At 43.2% G+C, this 20,251-nt stretch overlaps 1 protein-coding gene and 1 long non-coding RNA gene across 6 annotated transcripts in view; one reads left to right on the top strand and one right to left on the bottom strand.

Annotated features, from left to right (window-relative positions):
- LOC132907675 (AF4/FMR2 family member lilli-like) overlaps positions 1-20,251 on the bottom strand; it is a 162,615-nt gene that overhangs the window by 126,844 nt on the left and 15,520 nt on the right. Inside the window, exon 1 of one of the 5 annotated variants that reach the window (XM_060960992.1) lies at positions 8,328-9,411. The exons of the other annotated variants lie outside the window; for them this stretch is intronic. Within the exon in view, the coding sequence (XP_060816975.1) occupies positions 8,328-8,341 (14 nt within the window). The 5' untranslated portion in view covers positions 8,342-9,411. Of the gene's footprint in view, positions 1-8,327; positions 9,412-20,251 lie in introns of those variants that run through there. 5 annotated transcript variants of the gene reach the window in all.
- On the top strand, positions 16,072-19,640 carry LOC132908457 (uncharacterized). Its single transcript, XR_009658367.1, has 2 exons — positions 16,072-19,076; positions 19,150-19,640. It is a non-coding gene; the product is annotated as an uncharacterized LOC132908457 (long non-coding RNA).

The following is a 20,251-nucleotide window of genomic DNA, read 5'->3' as shown; positions in this document are numbered from 1 at the left end:
CTGGAATCGACTCTGGTCCAAGATCTGCCCACGTGTAACGAGCCACCTACGCTCGATAGCGGCTACCTGTTTCTCAGTGTGTTCGTCTCGCTCGAGAAGAATGGAAATAAGAAGAGGGGGAAAAGGGTACGGGCTACGATGTTCGCAACTTGGCCGTGCAAAACGACCAACTTACGCCGCAAAACCCTATGTTTCCGTTTATCACAGTCAGATTTAAGAGGCGTTTTTCACCCCATTTCTACCCACGCGAAACACGACCTACGTGTACACCATTCTCGCGATCGTAAAGGAAAAGCTGAAATCACGACACCTCCTGCGGGCTCTTGAATCGTTCTCAATGGGGAGCTCGTTGATACATTCATTACAGAGATGGAGAAACGCGTTTAACAGGGTTCTCGTCGAAATTCCGAGCAACGATCCTACGCATCGATGTACAATAATAATAAAGTGGAAAGTGTCTTGCGGTATCGAGTAGTCCGAGGAACAAAGGGACACTGGAGAAGTAAAAACACGAGAGAAAATAAAAAGTATTCCCTTGGACGGTATGGAGAGACTATAGTCGTTCGGCGACTGGTTCGACTAAATAAAATATAATCGGTATGGTGTGTAATACTCGGTGAAATCGATATAGGGTACAACCGGCGCGTCTTCAACCTTTCATCTTCTACGTCTATCTTCCTCCCGTTGCTCTTTCCATCGCTGCTCTTCCCCTTACGTTTACTCTCTCCCACGCGCGAAAGAGGGAAAAATCGTCCACTTTGGCCGCCGTTCCATTATAGATTCATCGTGCACGAGTACAAGCATCGTAAACCTTTCACGGTCTTTGTTTACTGGAATGGTAACGGAATTGCTCCGTTTCCTCGGGAAATATCCATGAATAATACCAGCCACCTCGTATCTTACCCACCACCATACCTAGCATCTTGCTCGCGAATCACATCGTGGATTACCCGATCACGTTCTCGAAGATTTTTAGCAATTTTTCACGCGATTCCTCCAACATTTCATCCTTAAACGTGGAAACTAAGAGAAACATCTATGCGACTCTCCGACTCTCAAACTGGTCTTGCTTCTTTTTTTTCTTTTGTATTTTAACAGTGTACAAGTAGGTGTACTATTTTGTTAGTTTTTAGATACGTACACTCACATTCGTAAGTATCAAGATGACCGCTGATTTCATACGAAATATAATAGTCAACGTAGTTCATAGATCGGAATATCGCGTATTTGTGCGATCTAAATCGAATCGAAATCTAAATCAAGATCTATATCTGATTAAAACAGCCATTTGTAAGAGTTACAGTAATATATTGATACTAGTAATAATTTCTACGTACGTTTTCCGATTTCAAAGTTTACCGATATAATCGTAATCGTCGAGTCTCGTAACGGCGCTAATGAAATTTCGATATGTTTCGTATAATACACGTGATACACCTATAAAAGGTGTCTACAAGCATTCGAATGCATTGGCAAACTTATACAGCTAGTTTTCTATAATTGTAGAGAAACTGTGCAATGGAAATTACCGTATTCTTTTCGTACCGTAGCAATTCTAAATGGGGAATTTTATTTTGAAAACGTGTACATATCGTTCCTTTGTGTTTCTCGTTTGGTCCGAACAGACAATAGTCGTGTAAAACTAATCAAAGGTTGATCGACCGAAAAACTACAATGGACAAATCGTCGAGCAAAGGACAACGAACCAAGGTTCGTCGGATCGATTCGTTCTCCTCGATGCGTAATCCGATTGTCATTCGAGTGATGGTAATACCCCTGGAGGTGTATCTAAGCAGAATAGGCAACCGGTAGCTTTCAGTTTCCGAAATTGCAAACGACGAGGGCAACGACGAGGCGGATGAACGAGGTTCCGTTTATCAGAATGTCTTGTCAGCCACAGCCTTTATCGTCGACTATGGAGAGGAGGAGATCGAGAAGGTCGTAGAACATAGGAAATCGAGGTGGAAGGAGATCGTCTGACGACCGTACGAGAGAGCTCTATCGTTGTTACACGAACATTGTGCGCGTGTGTCACGCGTGAAGATATACCGAAGCGGACAGAGGAACGAACACAGCGAGCAACGTGCGTACAACCGCGTCGAATAAGACGGATTTTATCCCAGTGAATCAGTGTCTCGGGTACAATGCTTCGGATCGACAAACAAAAGACCCCGTTCTACTTGAAAATGATCAATTATTAACGGTACTCTAAGCGTTTCCTCCCATTGTACTCGCTAATAATAACGCTGACATCCACAATGTTCGAGTAGCCCTAATTACGTGGATATTACACAGATCGGAAACTTGCAAACGCCTGTTCCAAGAATCTGCAATTCCCTTCGAAATTGAGTAGCGTTTATTCGATAGAAGCGTTTTGCGAATTGCCCGCGAGTCTTTTCGTTGGAAGGTACAGGCGACGCGAGCGCGCCAGGCCAGGGTTTTACACCGTAAATTTTTCTACAAAGAAAATACGGTATACGCGTTGGCTGTGTCGCGGGCATCGACTCAGAATTCCCAACTTCTCTTCTAACAGGTTTATTATCGATATTGTTGTATGTTAATTAGCCAGCTCGATTAACCCTGTTAAATAGCTAATTTAATAAAGGCGATAAACGTCGATTTCATCGCGACCTGCCGATTTCCACCATTACCCTCGCTCTATAGATATAACTTTCTACTCGATCGTGGCCGAGCTACGTATAATCACGCTTTGACAATTTCACCGGCGTTTACGCTCCTGTTTACGATCCTCGGCCAACGCGATAAAGTCGCTGGTATCGCTTGTTCCTCCGGAATTCGATAAAACGCCACGACAGTCTACCGACTGTAATAATTATTAGTTGAGATATACGAGGATATCAGCCAGCTGCTGGTTGACCTGCTCAACCGGTGTCCCGTCTATTCTTTCATTTCTCGATGAAAACGAAGAAAAGGTAAGAAATAAAATCGCGTGTAACGCAGGTCGATGAACGTATTCTCGATCGATTTTACGCGATCATCGTGCGTTTCGATCCCTATGCACATCGACCAACGACGTTTATGTCCGACACCGTGTTTGCAAATACAAAGGCAGGTAATGCGGCCGTGCTGAGCGACTGAACACGTTACACTGCATTACAAATCGCGCGGAAACACGGCTGCGCTCGCACGCGTGTGTACACGCACGCATACGAACGCGATCGGTTGGCAACGCTGCGAATGCGTGCCCTCCGAACTGATTCTTCCTCTTACTCTCTCTCTCTCTCTCTCTCTCTGTCTCTCTTTGATTGCACGCTTTCGTTTACCTCCAATGCATCACCTGGCTTCTTTTCTAACTATAAACCCGTACGCGACACCGCAGGATAGCATAAAGAACGATTCTCTCGGGTCCACGTTTGTCCCCAGTGGCGCAGAGCTTCCGCGAACGTAACGACAAACGAGCGAAACAAGTATATCCCGATAATTGTTCATCGCCAGCGCGCTGTTATTGCTGGTAACGGGGATCGTGATTTTTATCAACGTTCGAACGGTTTCACGGACTCGAAAAACTACGAAACACGCAATGAAAAGGAAAATAGACGCGGTATTTACCGTTATTTAGGGTGGATCAGAGACGACGAGATAGGTAGAATACGATCAATAACGAGATCAATCCATTAAGAAGTAACGTTGCGCTGACACAGCATCTCGTTTACCACTTGAAGGAATTCATTGGCGAAAAGGAGGATAAACTTTTCGAGAAGGAACTCGTGAGATCGTAGCTGGTACAAAGTGTAACTCCAGATAAATGTTTCTTAACTTTCGTTACAAATTTTCCTTCTTCAACAACCTGATGTTGCACGTCCATTTACACTGGTAGCTATTTTTCATTATAAAAGAGTGTAGTATAAAGGAAATTATTTTTAAAAGGGGATTAATAAATCGTGGAAAAATGTATGCATGAAGGGATTAATCGGAAACTGGTGACATTATCGAGTTGGCAACCCATGAAAATGGATGCCATACGCGCGAAATCACACGTCGGACGCCATCCCTCGCGGTAATAGTTTACACCCTGCGGATCTTTGTGACGTTAACGATACCGTGGATCGAGCGATCGCGATTTAATCGCGCGGTACGAGCAGGCGCGACCACGAAGACGACGAGCCGTGAAATTAGACGCGAAAGAGAAACTGGAAGAAGTACGAGATGATTCCGCGAGATTGAATTAGATCTTCGCGAGTCGATAGCGGCTAAATTTGCGATAATGGTTCGCGGGACTTTATGGCCATCGAGCGTTTTTCCTCTCTCACCCTCGTACTTCTGTACACCAATAGGAGAAGATCGACTCCAAACACGTACGAGAGGGCAGGCATCGTGGCTATACGGGGTGAATAAGCAATAAAATCAAGCGTAGAACGGTGCTCGTTTTCTGCATACTTTATGTCCCCTACGTCGGCTCGCTAGGCATTCGCTGGCATACTTCAAGTGTTCTAAAGGTATGTGCAAGTTTTAGATCGGATCCTGAACACGCTCTGCTGTAGGTACGAGCTAGTGAACGCGCTTGCGCGCGAAACCGTGACGCGCGCGTTTTGAAATTACTCGCGCGTCGTATCGTTCCGATTCGCGATCAACTTTTTGTTCGACGTTCCGACAAGCTGGCTGATATCGAGTGTGACTTTCGTACGAGAGATATACTGTAACGAAGAAGTAGATACGTTTTTCAGTAAGTTAGGTAAATCGTCCAAAAATCAATAGAGAATCGGCCAAACTGCGATCAGTTTTTCAGACGTGTTATAAATTTGTAGTCAGCTGATATTCGTAATAATAAACTTTATACGAAAGTTGTATCTTTTCTCTCTTCCATTAAACACGATTTAAATATCGAAGCTACCTTCTCATTGCTGCAGTTTTGTTTAAATTTGAGTTGCTTGTAAGAAAAGTCACGATAGTTTGGAATATTTGAAGAGTAAACATGTGTACTACGTACACTAATAATTAACTAATAATTAACTAAAAATTACTAATAATTAACATTCCCGTAGAGCTAGCGTCGCGTTAATCACATTTCTTTGTTAACACACAATTCGTCATATCGTTCAACGTGTGGTTAGGAAATTGCTCGAGTTTTAGAAAGACACGAAAGCGTTTCTGTTCATTGAAATTAAAACCGTCGACGCCAAGTAATTCTCTTATTCCTAGTTTTTGTCGCACAGCCACATTGGATCGACTAGATATAAATTTGGTTATAAGGAAGGAATAAAAATGAACGAAACAGATCGGACAGGTTACGAGATTCAATATCAAAAGAAACGAACACACACTCGGTGGTGCATGGCGATTGAAATTTCTCATCGCACAAACTCGCGTCCAAACAAAGTAACTTGCACTGGGATCCAGTGTCGAGACAAGTGTCAGCTGGGAAAACGGGAACGCGTCAGAATCTGTTGCTGTGCTACAAAAACCTGCCACTGGCAAAGCGACTCGCGTACCACCTCGTTGACGCTAATAAGCAATAATTGATTTCGAATCGTTGGATGATCGGTGAAAACGCAAAATCCAACGAGATTAACGCGAAATCCAACGAGATTAACGCGACATACGGTTTCGACGTTTAACGATTCTAATTAATATACATTGATTATTTGCGGACATTTATGTAGTTATGAGAAATTTCATGTAAAAATGTACAAAATGTACGCGGTATGTAGGCAGGTAGAAAATATTCGAAGTACTCGTTATAGTATTCCGTTGATTAAAGAAATTTTCCATCGACACGTTCGCTACCATTGTGAATTGAAGCAAAACGTTCATCACGAATATTTTATTTCTTGTATATCCGTACGATATTTGTTGAAAATGACAATGTGAGTTCGTGCTCGCCACCCATATGCAAATGCGCTAGTTACAATAACTTACAATAAATAGTAACTAGAAGATAGTTCTAGATACAAACGATAGATTTAATCGATGGGTTTAAGATGATTTTACTTTTATTCCTAGTCCACGTAAGAAAGTGCAATTAAAGTTTTTCAGCTCAGAACAGTGTGATAAATTTATCCAAAGAATAAAATAACAGCTAATACGATCCTACGTCTGAATACAGAAATAACAATATTTAAATCTAAAAGCTAAAATTTATGTACCTCTCAAATACTAGATTCCAAATTAAACAAGTATAAATTCTTTCGATTGATTTGTAGAATGTAAAATCTGCAAAATACCTTGCGAACAAATCCGATTCTCGACATTCGATTCAGATTAATCCCACACGTGTTTACACACGTTAAGCTTCCATTTAAGCTATTTCTTTAAGTATGTTCACAAAGATACGATTTTAACGTCATTGTTTAAATTGTCAGATTATAAGGAAATTGTAGTTTGAATCACCTAATTGCGCGCACCGTAGATAGTAATCCTAGTTAATCTTAAATATTGAGAATTGTTCTTCTCGGCTTAACAGATAAGAACCCTATCGTATATAAATAAAACCGAATATTGTCAAGAAACTCAGCAATTTATTAGAAACCATAGAACAGGAGATTATTGATGCGTCATGGGTACAGTTTTAGATGCAAACAATGACTGGGGTTTATAATCGCTCCCTTAAATCTTTTTACGAGAAGGAAAATCTGTTAAGAAAACACGCCTAAAATTACAAAGACGGAATCTTTCTTGACCAACGTTACAAACATTCCGAAACTAATATACGTCTGTAAGACAAAAGAATGCCTATACCGTTTCATGCCTACCACGAACAAACAAAGGTGATTACATCGTTGATTACAACAATGTCGGTTTTACAATAACAACACAAGAGTCTAGGTTCAAAATCACAAGAACCGTTTTTTCAAATCGGAAAATTGGCAAAACGATGCAACGATTCTTTCTCTACGATTAAATATTCTCTCGTATCCTACACGATCTATCCACATGCGCAACTCACAATCAGTCGGATTGTCGGCGACGAAGAAGCGGCGAGACTTGGAACGTTCTCGTCGTTTCTCCACTTCGTCGCTCGAATTCCACACGCGATACTCCTCTCCGATGGTCGATGCTTCGCGCCACAAAGCACCACACATACTCTCAGAGAGAAGCACGCATGTCTTTCCTCTCGTCTTCCTTCTTTCGTTACTTGCCGCGTCGATACAATTCCCGATACTACTCGAGATGTTTATAGCGTAGTTGTGATCGTCGACTGAACCGAATCAACTAGAATCAATCGTTAGATTGCGAATGTTCCTGGAAATTTATGTAGATTTATAAATGCGATCTAAGTTGAGATTCGCTTCGTTCGCTAAATATTGTAACGAGTACCATGCTTTGAATAATTCATATATCTTTGTGTATTCCGTTGCACTTTGTCGAGCTGCTATATTTTCTACAAACGCATGAAAATCTGTAGTATATCTGTTAATTACTAATAAAGGAATGTTTATAAAAGTTTACCTCAGCTTTACTTCGATACTATGTATTCCTAACGCCATTTAATCGTTTAATCATCGATTCGGCTCGTGTCAATCGTCGAACGATCGTCAAAGATCGGCAAAGATCGGCAAAGATCGGCAAAGATCGGAAAAAATATTTGGGGAAGCTTGGGTAAACAAAATGGAGGAAGTATCGGTGAAAGAACACGGATTGCAGGGAAATGCGTATCTAGCGACCCCCACGCGACTCTCAGCAATAGCCGAGAGATAATTAAGTAGGACTCGTAGATGCTCCGCTAAAAATAGAGGCCGTCGTCGGAAGATGAAATCGTCCATGAATTAATCGGCAACGAACAGGCCCTCTCGTTTCACAGCGAGAAGCCCGAAGACAATGATGCGCGTAGAGAAAAATAATTATGTTGGACACACATTTCGACAAAAAGATCGGCGTTCGTTTCTAAACGCGTTACCGTAGTAATATCGATGCGATCAACGAGCATCTAACCGTGTCAAGATCGATAAACAAGACGTCAATCTTCTGACTCATCCCCCATAATCGCGTCATTTTACCACCGCGATGCGAATATACCTGCTCCTGCATACAATGACGTAGTCACGAATCTAAATCCCCCGACAGCCGGAAAATTCGCTGACACCTAGCACAGCGCCAAGCTAACCCCTATTTACCGCGAGCTGCTACGTTAAACGCGCCACTTCCCATAACGTACAGAATATCTTATTAGGATAATAGGATATTGTTGAGCCAATCTTTTTCGTGTTTTCCTTCGACCATTGCTTCGTTTGGGAAATGTATATACATATCATTGCCGAAATGAAATAATTCTTTCATTTTGAGATCGAAATCGTCATCGTGTGCGATAAGAGCAGTAAAACGCAAAATACAAAGTAGCGAACGATGGTTGTAGTACTATATAAACTTACCGTGGCTTCTTCATGGCTTGTCGATCGGCCTAACTCGGCGTGTCACGTGTTTCGTGTGTACGTCATTGGGAGTCGTCTCGTGGTATTCACGAATCGCGTCCAGAGGCGACGAACGGAACTTGGGTGCGAAATCGACAAATCCGACGATCGAACGTAAAAATTCCCTAGATCGTTTTCGCGCGACTCACGCTACTCGGTGTAATACCCTCCCCCCTTGTCTCTGTCGCACTCGTGTCTCTGCGCTAGCTCCTCGCACTACTTTTCTCTCGCTCCTTGTCACATTATTCTCCGTTTCGGTCTTCCTCGTAGCACACGAAGGGACGTGCTGTACGGTAGGGAACGCGAGAAGGAAAACTCTGGCAACGTCGCCTGGCTCACTCGCTCGCTCTTTTGCCTCTTCTTCTCTCTGTTACGTCGTCGTGCTGCCCGTCGATGTACACCCTGTGCCTCTCCACTCTTTTTCTCATTCTTCCACGCTCGTCCACCCGTCTGTCTATCTTCTTTCAACGTTCAACACCGAAAGATCGCACGTACACACGGAGACGGGACGATACGGCGTGTACGGGACGTAACATACACCGGCAGAGCCACGCTTTCGACGTATGTGTCGAGTGCACCGCGCTCTCAAAGATTTGATATTCCCTTTTTTTCCTCGATTACAACATTCGCGTCACCGCGTCAAACCGCGTCTCGAGCACGACCGAGCTCGCGGAATTCCGTGCTTTTTCAACCGATACACATTCGTGTCAGAAACCTCTAGCGTAACGAACCGATGTATCACACTGTCACTCTATCTTTCTCCAACCAGAGGCCCGTGCGTGCAGTTCGTCTCACTCTATCGAGACAGAACACAGTGTGTCTCTCCTTCTCTCTCGTTCCTCCGGTAATGTTTTGTTTTTTGAACATACACGCTATTTCCTCGACGCACGAATTAACTCTGATGATGCGAGTTACGACAAGGACACGCCAGCGATTTTCACACGCGCGACGATTCGCGCACCCTTAAATATTCCACCATGTTTCTATGTCACCTTCGGAGGTACTGTCGTTTGCTGGCAGTGGCGGAAGCCATATTGAGATCGCTGTTCGTGACACCGCCAGAGCGCCAATCGGTAGATGGACAAGGGGGACTACGCGCACGCCGATTGGTCGAGTGCACCTGTTCCTTAGTCGCCATCTGCCGACATTTCTCGACACCAAGCCGTGCACCCTACTTATCGACGGATTGGATATCGGACGAATTTCACCGACGCACTTACTGTGATTAATTTTACGAATTTACATAGAGACACAAACTAACAGACAAAAATATCGGTTCTTACGAATCAAGCAACGTGAATCAACTGCTTAAAATAGGTATCGTAATTTCATTAGACGTCTTGTTTTATCAAATATGGGTATTAGGTGATTTTTGTAATTAATAATTGTTTTCAACGTAGATGATAAAGAAACATTTCGACAAATATCGAACTCGATTTTCCTATGTACGTATCTTCGTACGTATTCTTCAATCGTGTATAATAAACTTTATATATCGCGTGATTTTAGGATCGAAAGCTTCTATCGACACGTTTTATTCGACTGCTAGCAATACGATTTAAATTCCCACTCGTACACGACCTTACCTAACGACACGAATCGAGCATAAATGCATTACACGCGTGATGATAAATATTAATCGTATTCACTTCGAGCCGTTACTCGATTATGCAAATAATCGAATATACTTTGTATACTTTGTATCGTATCGTACGGTAACGGAGTCGCGACAGCCGATGCATGTTATTTTTCGTTTAAACCAATTAATCACGGTGAACGTTCTCAACAACCGAAATCAAAATATTATTTATTAAATAACGCTAAATATCCGCGGTTCGTCATAAATTTCATAATTTGCATTAATATAACAGTTTGGTTTACGAGAACTCGTGTCGTGCCATCGTTTATATAATCTATACGAGACAGAATGAACTTTATCGTCGTTGGAAATGACACTTAATGATAAGATTACGTTCATTAATTTCTAGTAAATACGTGTGCAAAAAGCCGGTCTATCGACTAATAATGTACGTGGTACGTAACGTACGTTCTGTTCGCAGTAACGAAATTTTTATTTTCCTTGTTATACAGGAAACGCGTTAAAACCGTACAGAAGCAGAACACCAGGAAACATCGGCATTGCGGTTGAATCCTGTTTCATGACGAGAAGCGAACGTACATCGTATCGAGCGTCGTTTGAAAAATGACCGTGCTTTCGATAGCAAGTGGATATTATGCAAATGAAGTGGAAAAACCGCAGCCAAATTTTAGCAAATTTAAGATGCCTTCCCGGATATTCCTAACTCTGATGTACCTAACGACAAAGATATTTCACAGTTTACACGCGCTATGTACCGTTTATAAATATCCGGATAGTTTGGTCGATCTGTAGCAACAATGTGTAAATTTCATTAAAACGTACAAATTAATAACAAAAATAACAGAAGTAGATAAAATATACTGCCTCCTTGTACGATTATCAGGCTATAAATCTAAATTACCTACTAAACGAAACGACAATAATATATTTTACCATTTATTACATATATTGGTATTTAAGTATCACTGATAATATCAATATAGGAAATGTTTCTATTTAGTAGACCCTTCTTCTTACTCTGTCTTAAGATTAAGAGAATTTGAAAACTTGTTCTATTATTACTGGAATTAGGATTATATTCTGCTGTACGTAGTTAAGGCGATTACAAGAGATAAGATCATTACAGTTCGATTTATCCATAATTTTGTACTTAAAACGTATTTCGTCAAAGACAAACGAGAGTCCGAATACTTTTGTGCGGTAGTGTACCATCTGCCGAATCGATAACCCGTAAGATTATTCGTACGTATAAAATTCCCGTTATCTGATATGTCTCTGCGTTTATTTTCGTGCTTTCGTTTGTGTACAAATATTCAAATCGTGTCGCGAAATCGCTTTGCTACGGTATCGAGGAAAACTACGTTCGAAGCCGCTTAGGAAGATTTCACGCGGCAATAGATCGTCTTTTCTCCCCTATTTTTTTATCTGAGAAATAAAAAGGGGAGAAACAGGGAGGATTATGCAAACGAAATGGACAAAGATCACAATGTACGTTCTCATCAGGCGACAAATTACTCATTTAGAGGCCGATGGAATCAAATTAATCGTGATATCTCGTTCGTTTCACGTGACACGAAACCAGGCTATATAGGGGTAGTTCGATTTAAAAGATACAGGCGATTGATTAAAGCGGAGTTAAAAGCTACTTTTAAATTTCGTAGACGCGGAACGGTGGAGTTGCCAGGGAAACACCGTGGCGCCAAGTCTTCGATTTTGTCGATTCGAAAGCAGACGCTTCGCCGAGTCGCACAGAACAACGGGTACAGCTTGAAATTCGTGTCAGCTCGTAGGCAAATCGCGTTTGAGGGACGCGCCATCCGACCAGCCATCAAATCGATCAAGTAGGATTTACGCCCTCGGTTGTCGTAAAACACGACGACCAACTTTCCCCATTTCCCCGGCCTACCGCGACACGAAGATCCGAGACACACATGCGCGAATGGGTATGCAACAAGTCTACGCTACTTTGCTACATCTTACGTGCTCTCTGCTCTCGACTGCTCGAGAAACGTCGACGAAGGAAGGGTCTTTCGCGTAAAACCTTCACTGCGCGCGAACCTAAATCAAACTAAATCTAGAATTACATTCGTTACGTTGATCCAAGGGCTTTCGGTAGAGTGGAATAAATATCGTGAGCCAGGAGGGGAAAAAAGGTAGGCGCAACAAGTCTACGCTACTTAGTTGCGTCTTTACGCGAGGGAATCTGACGAGCCAAGATCGTTCGAACTATGGTCGAACGTCGATAACACGATTCTACGATAGAGAATAAGCGTTTGATTCTGGAGGAAAGATGAAAAGGCGAAAATAACTTGGTTTTTCTAATTGAACTCGGAATTACGTTTATTATGCTATGGTTGTTCCGGGGACAGGATCGAGAGACGTCGGAGATCATGTAGAAAAGGACATGCAACAAGTCCTCCCGTCAATGGCTTCTTTCGGACGTTCCTCCTCTTTCGATGTTGCCTACGTCACTGGTGACGCACGACTTCCGCTACGTCACGCGTACGCGCCGCCCATCACCGTGTACTATCTCTCCTTTCAATCCCCGTGTTCACCTCGGCACACACGCCGACCAGATAAAAACGAAATTCCGATTTTCACCGCCCACGAAGAGAGATTCCTAGGCGTCGCTTCTTCTGCTTCTTTCATGGTCGAGAGCCGAGCGACATTCTCGTGCAGTTGCTTCTTGCAACGATCGGCCGTTTACGTGGCGATACTTTTGTTTTGCTTTCGGTTCACCGAGCCACTCGAGCAGACCGTATTTTGACGAACGCGAAAGTTACCGATCGTCTTTTTATCGAGACACGTTCAAAGTCGATAAACAAGAGCGGCGACTCGTTCACCGGTCAGACATCGATCCATTGTTGGCCGGTTATACGGCGTCGTTTCCGTTTAAAGGGCTACAGAGAAGAGGCGAGCCAGTGTAACTCGACCTCATTGAAGAAAGCTACCTGAATCGTTTTAAAAGATTGCCACGAACCAGCCTGGCCAGGTTTTTTTTCGGCAAAGAGGAAAATCGGTTTCGACAGGAATCCTTCCAGTATCTTGTCTAATCCGGCGATATCGATAACCTTTGATCGAATTACCTTGACTCTCGCGTGAAGAACACAAACGTTTGAGCCGGCTAACGATTATCTCTGTCAAACGAACGAGTAGATGGAGGCTGTTCGAGACATTGATCTATGTCGTTCCTGACAGGAGAGAAAGACAAACAGCGATCGAATGGAACAATCGTTTGAACGTTTCACGATTAGTGCCGATCGTGATAAGAAGAAAGGGAAAAAAAAGAGGAAGAAGAAAGGGAGAAGGAGACGCGAGAAGGACAAACAAGGAGCTGTTTCTAAACTTCGAACGGTGCAGCGGCTACGCTAGAAAAAAAGAAAGGGGAGCGCAAAGAAGAAAGGACAGCGAGGTGGAAACAGAGCTAGAAAGAAGGAGAGAAAGAGAACAGGGGGAAGGAGGAGGGATAGAGCGAGTCCCTCTCTATTGATTTCCTGCCGAGGGTGGGCCAACGAAGGGAGGATTAAGTATCGGCTCTCTCGTTGCTGCTTTTCCCTCTCTGTCTCTCGTTTTCCCCTTTCCCCTTTTTCGCTCCTTTGCCGGCTCTGCAGCAATTCGACCAGCACTTGCTCCAGACTGACAAAGAGAGACGAGAAGAAAGAGCAACGATCAAGTCGAAAGGAGGAAGAGGAAAGAAACGAAAGAACGAGACGGAAAAAGGAACAACTGTGCGTATTCCTCTTGGCTACGACTTCCACCTTCTCTCGCTCTCTCTCTCTCTCTATCTCTCTCTCACACACACACATTTTGCCTTCCACTCTTCCTTACACTCTTGTCCCTTCTCTCTTCGATCCCACCATGTCCATTCGTTTTTCTCTGTCCTTTCCACGTTGTACACGCGTGTACCGAATGTCTACGACTTTGTGGTGGTAAACAGAGCCGCCGTAATGCAACATGGTACACGGTGGAGCGCGAACGTGGTGGGTCCCCGTAGCGCTGGCAGTGGCGACTATCCGATGGTGGAGAGTACAGTCAGCGTGCTCGCGATAGAATGGTGAGAGTAAGGCAAACACACTGACAGTCATAACGATAGCGACTGCGGTAGGTACGTGAGAGACAGCGACATCGAATACACATAGACATAGAGTACATACGCGGATAGATGGTGCGCCGAAGGATATAAGTATTGGTGTCACAAGTACAGCCCCCGTCTGACGCTGTCTACGTTCGATAGTAGCGGCAGCGAAAGTAGTAGTAGTAGTAATAGTAGTAGTAGTACTAGTGTAGCGAGTACCATAGTAGGAGTAGTAACACCAACGAGGTAGATGCTGGTGGTGGTAAACTTGCGTACAAGCGACGTGACGTCAGAACCCGAGCAGCGTAACCCATGAATCCGCACCTCGTCCACTCCCTCCCACTACTCTGGGCCACCCTAACCGCTAACCTCCCTCGTGCATCCAGATACTATCGATATTACTCCACTACGCGTAACGTAGACAAATTAATGGAGCAAGCTCGTCAAAGGGGCGGGCGCGTGGCGCCCGCTAAACCGTGATTTCTTCGGGATTTACAGGATCTGGCTCGTGACTATCTCTTCCGTATTTACACGTTCGGATCGACTCCGCAAAGATTATCCAGATCATTTCGGTCGATTAAATCAGTCGGTACATTACGTCACGGATATTAATTCTCGAATCCGCGTAATTTTATCCCTTTCTCCCTTCCCCCTCCCCTCGCCCTTCCATCCATCCTTTCACGATCGGTATCGGCGATCGGGTTTCACGAAAGATCGTTAGATATATCTCGCGACAGCTTGCAATGAATTTCATAGGCGGCAAAGTGATTTAAACCATAATTCACCGTCGTCTACTTTCCGTTCTATCACCTACCGCCTTCCGCCAACCTAGATATCGCCGATATTAATGGACCGACCGTGGCAAACCAGTTGACGCTGAGTTACAAGGTATCAGAGATTACAGCGATTAGTTTGCACCGTGGTTACCTCGATATTCCTATCCGCTGCTATCATCATTCCCATGTACAGCGAATTAGTCGCTAACGCACAGACGTCTCTAATAAAAATCTAGCGCTATCGAATTTGTAATTTGATAAGGACGATTGTCTGGATCGTGAAGGTATCGAAATACCTTCGAATCTAGATGTATCGAATTGCATTTTTCCTAGCACCCGGTATATATCGTTGACGTAACTTACGCTACACGAAGAGTCAATTAACGGGAACTGTTTTATCGGATCAGCGTCGATCAAGTTCCGACCACAATGGTGAGGAACGCGAACGGATCGCGGCGTAAACGTTGCCACGTGGGATTACGATGACGTTTCAACGAATATTACATTTCATTTACAATTAATAGGGTGTATTTATTTGCGTGGCTGGCGCGCGCACACCCCACAGTCACGCGTGCCAACCAGACGTTATCGATTCAATAACACGCGGCCGAACAATGCCACAGGATCTAACGCGATTCCGTCGCTCCATTTAATACGATTTATCGACGATACCTTGAATTATTCGGCCAATACACCACGAAGGACGAATTCTTTTGGTAAACTAAACGAACGATTAAATCACTCTACAATTCATCTGTGTTTAATGGGTATATTCTCACCTCGTTTAACGTAAAATTATTTCCTCCGACTCTTGAAATTAGTTTCACGGTTGAAATTGAGGCGAGAGCTGCCGTTATCATTGACCCGTGATCTTTGACTCGATCGAATACGAAAAATAAAATCGCTATAGGTAGTCCCGCGCTCAAACCTGTGAGATAATAAAATTGGCGAGGCTTCCCATGTTTCTCGTGAGCCATGAAAATGGCACCACACATATACATCTGTTTGATCGAATTTAAATTTACCTATATATATAACTCTTTGACATTTTGGTCCGATAAACGACTAAATATAGTACTACAAATTGTACGTTCAAAAATTATCGTACGTAACGCAGTTATAAATGTTAGTTTCTCACAGAAACTTCAAAATGTATGATTTTTGTAACGTGGTAGCAAAACCGTAGAAAATCGCAGACAATTATTTTCTAGTACGTTTATTCTGAATTCTCCATCGTTTTATCGCACGCAAGGAATTAATACGAGGATTAGATTCGCTATTTCAATTCGTACATCTAACGTCTCTTATACTGGTCTGCTGATACGTTGAAGAAACCAGAGTACTCGGGAGAAATACGTAAGAATCCGGGATTTCTATACAGTGTAGGGCGTTGCTCCGTAATAGACGCGTAGCGAATTCAAACACGAATTTACCAAACGAGAAACTTTGCCTTCGCTACGATTCCATTAGTGCTATCTGGCAGTAGTTTCATCGCTACGTCGCTTTGACATCGCGCGTTTTGATTCGCCGATAGATCGTGGACATTGGTTTATCGTCAACGTCATAACCCTTTAGACGCGAAGGAAAGCAATTAAAGCGACTACCATACATCGAGGGACGTAGGCCGGAACCGCGGCCATGAATTTACGAAGCATGTTGCACTTACGGTTTGCACGCTCGTTTCACGTCATCCGCATTCTCTGACGCTTCTATTTTTACCTTATTATTATTTTCTCTTTTCTCTCACGTTTCGTTTAGCAAGGAACAATAGCGACAGCACGATGCGTCAAAGATGCAACAAGAATTTCGATAAGGGCGGCTAAGGAAACGAACGGCGAGTATCTACAGCAAGGGCTGAACTTTCGAACGATCTTATCGATTTCCAGTGGGAACACGGTCACGCACAGATGCGCAAAATGAATCAAAAAGAAAGGGACGAAACGATAATGCACCGTCGTCCACGATACTGCACCATTGATTTAGTAGTGGTTATCCGAGCTCCCCTAGCACACCGACAATGACTCATAGTTGCTCGTCTGTGTCGTTAAACACGATTCTTCGGCCGCGAATGCATCCACGCGAAGAGATGCTCTTAGAAATTTAAACGATAGCCATTCTGCGCGTCTACGCGCTGCTTTTATCCGCCGCCCCGTTATTCGAGCAACTGCGCGAACCAATCGGTCGACGCTCGAAAACATTCAACGTTGATTCTGATAAGAGCGCTATCTTTGACATCTGACGAGTTCGCTTTCGTTCGAATCGTTCTCCATTTGAAAGAAAACCTATATAGCGCGTATGTTTTCCCTCGTGTAGCGTAGCCATTGAAGCAACGAAGGTAGCGGCAACGTTTAGACGTTAAATAAAGAAATTCCAAGAGAAAAAGGTAAAAGAAGAAATCAATGATAGGCTGTTAAAAATCAAGTAACGAAAGGTTGCGACGTGATCTTGTCCCGAGATATCGATACGTCGAAGATGACAGATAGAGAATGAGGAGGACGAAGAGAAAAAAAGAAGCAATGTCTTTGTCGTGGGAAAAGACAGTGGGATGACCCCACGTATACGAGACATTCTGCCTTGCGACGAGTATGTGGGTCGAGAAATGCCGTACGCGCTAAATATATATCGGGCGCTTACACACGCGCGCAACTTTTGCGTATCAAGGCGTTCAAGAAGTCAGAAGAAAGAGGGTCATCAGAGGCAACAAGAAAGGATCGTTTCTTTCTTTCTTTCGAGCACGCGAAAGAAGAGAAAAAACAAGATCGTGCTCTATGTCAGATATTTTCCTCTTTCATGTCGTTCGCGCGAAAGAGAAAGGAGTTGAAGGAGGAGACGACCGAACGCTGGGTAAAGCGACTCTGCCGCGGAGAAATCGATTCGTCAATCTGTCATGGCCGGGACCTTTGCATCCGGTGCCGGTATGCGTGTTATTTACGTGCCTCGCGAAAATCTCGTTCGAGTCACTTCCCAGCCACCACGTGCACCGCTTCCACGAACCAATCGACGAGTTCGAAACAAAACCCTCGTCCGAACGAAAACGTACCGAACGAGATGTATTCGTCCTCCAACCATGGTTACGAGCTTTTAATAATAAGAGCATCGTACGAGCTTCTTTACGGTTTCTCTTTCTCTGCTTTTCTCTTTCGCGTTGCACTTTGTCTAGCACGGTGGTCCTTTTCAAGATAAATAGCGCGATTATGTAGTGCGTGCGGCGTCAACGTTTAATTATACAACCCCCGACAGTTAATTAGCAAGTTAATGGAAGAAAAGAGGAGAAAGAGAAGAAAGAGAAGCGCGGAATAGGACGAGAAGGTCATAATCAAGCAGAACGAGCAAAGAAAACAGTATAGAAGCGAGTAGCGATCGTTGGCTCCGAACCTAAACGAGGGAGCCAAGGTTGAGCGCGAAACGATGCCTCGAACGACCGACCGAACGAAACGAAAACTCGCGAAGCTACTTTTAACGTTCGACGGTCCTTTCTCGTTTGTTTACCCGAGAATTTACCGACAGCTGGTAACTGACCTCATGCAAAACACGAATCACGTTGCTCCGCACGGGGAGACCACGCAAAATTGATACTGATGATGCAATCTCGAGCAAACAGCGGGCTACAACAGCGAGAACGTGGAAACTCTGTAGGAAAAAAATTTACGTTCTATCCGACTGGAAACATCTGCTTCGATTTTTACTACTTTTCTTTCTTTTCGTCGCATCTGCATTGGAAATTGAAACGATAAATTAAGCGAACGACGATAGACAGGAACGTTCGTGCCACGGATCGTTTAGCGAACGCAGGCTCGGTTCTCGGGAAAATGGACGGCTATAAGCAGATTCGAAAAAGAAGAGTCGAAAGAGACGAAATACAAGTAGCTCTCCTCTGCGATAGCCTGCAACGAGGGTGAAGGTTTACGGCGGAATTATAAACAGCCGAAGGTCGGTATTACTGGGAAAACAAATTATAGTGCTTCCACGCGCGGAAACGCACACTTGCAAAATCGTTGTCCAAATATAAATTGCTGTTTTTTTATCGAACCTTCGATATCGAATTCTATCGATCGCAAAAGTTTGGCAAATATGAACAGAAATCTCAAGTAGACGGGCGACGAATATATTCTGCAAGATCTATTATTAGCCAAATACTCCGTCAAATACTCGAATATGAAGTTTAGGATAAATATCGTTTCTGATTCGAAAAAGAAACCAGAGTTATTGAGAAATTGGATTAATTGATAAGGTTTCATCCATCCAATTCGTTTTATCCAGTAAATATAACATGGTATCGTAATCGTTTTGTTCTTGTTTTTATCAAACGTTTCAACGATAAAATTGTTATAGCTACGAGGCTTGGAAACTTGCAAGAAATACTTCAATAAAAACATTTATCGTACAGAAGTCATCGAAATCGAAAATAACGAAACATTTCCTTCTCTCCTAATTTCAATTCGAAACATTCTCAACAAACAGTGGTGGTATACTACTCGGAATAGAAGAATGCGATGGTATCAAAGGTCAAACACGAGTTCCACACGATCGGACGTAAGCGGACAAGGTAGTAGCGTTATTTGAATCACCTGTGTTTCAACATCTTAAAATTCAATCTCGAACTGTGCACAAACCATTGTATGTTACGTAACATCGTTAATTTTTTTATAACTTGTATACTTTAGTGAAAAAAAAAATACGAAAATCGGGCAAACGATTCGAATAACTTGACGATTACTCGAGTCAACGAGGAGGTATTGCACGTATAAGAATTACTAACATCTACATACGCTATACACACGTACTTATGATAATTACAATTGAGAATATTGACATTAACTAATTTCAACAAACTTTTTGCCATTCGATAAGCAAAAGTTACATGCTTGTAGAAAATTATAGCCGTCAAGCTATCTGCGTATAGCATATATATATTACTGTTTATCACAAGCAACAATAATAAGTTGGTTTATCTTCAAGCGTAAATTACTTAAAAATCGTTCATAAACAAAGGCATATTACCTAACTTGGATGAAATATCGTTTTGAAAGGAATAACCTTATTTTACCTCGTGGGACATCGTTTTGATCGTGGAGTCCAGGTGAATCGAAACAATCGTCGGATAGTTTAACGCAGAGGAGTCGGTGGAGCGGTTGGTTCATTGGCCAGACCACTTGTCGCCTTGAAGGCAGTCTCGCCTGGTGTTACATTCGTATTCCGCTCGTAACGCGACTTGCCCCGAATGCTGATAATTTAATAACACGGCCGTAATTTACGATAAACCGATTTTCTCTTAATTGCTTTATCATTCGCGTTACTGCGTCACCGTCTGCGATCGCTTGCTCGGTCTTTTGGAGCGGAGAGAGGTTCTCAGCCGACCCAAAGTAGGAAACCTCGGAAAGGAGAGAGAGAGAGAGAGAGAGAGAGAGAGAGAGAGAGAGAGAGAAGAACATCC

Source organism: Bombus pascuorum, chromosome 6, assembly GCF_905332965.1.
Source record: "Bombus pascuorum chromosome 6, iyBomPasc1.1, whole genome shotgun sequence".
Classification (NCBI taxonomy): Eukaryota; Metazoa; Arthropoda; class Insecta; order Hymenoptera; family Apidae; genus Bombus; species Bombus pascuorum.
The sequence above is the reverse complement of the archived record's forward strand: the minus strand, read 5'-3'. Positions and strand labels throughout refer to the sequence as shown.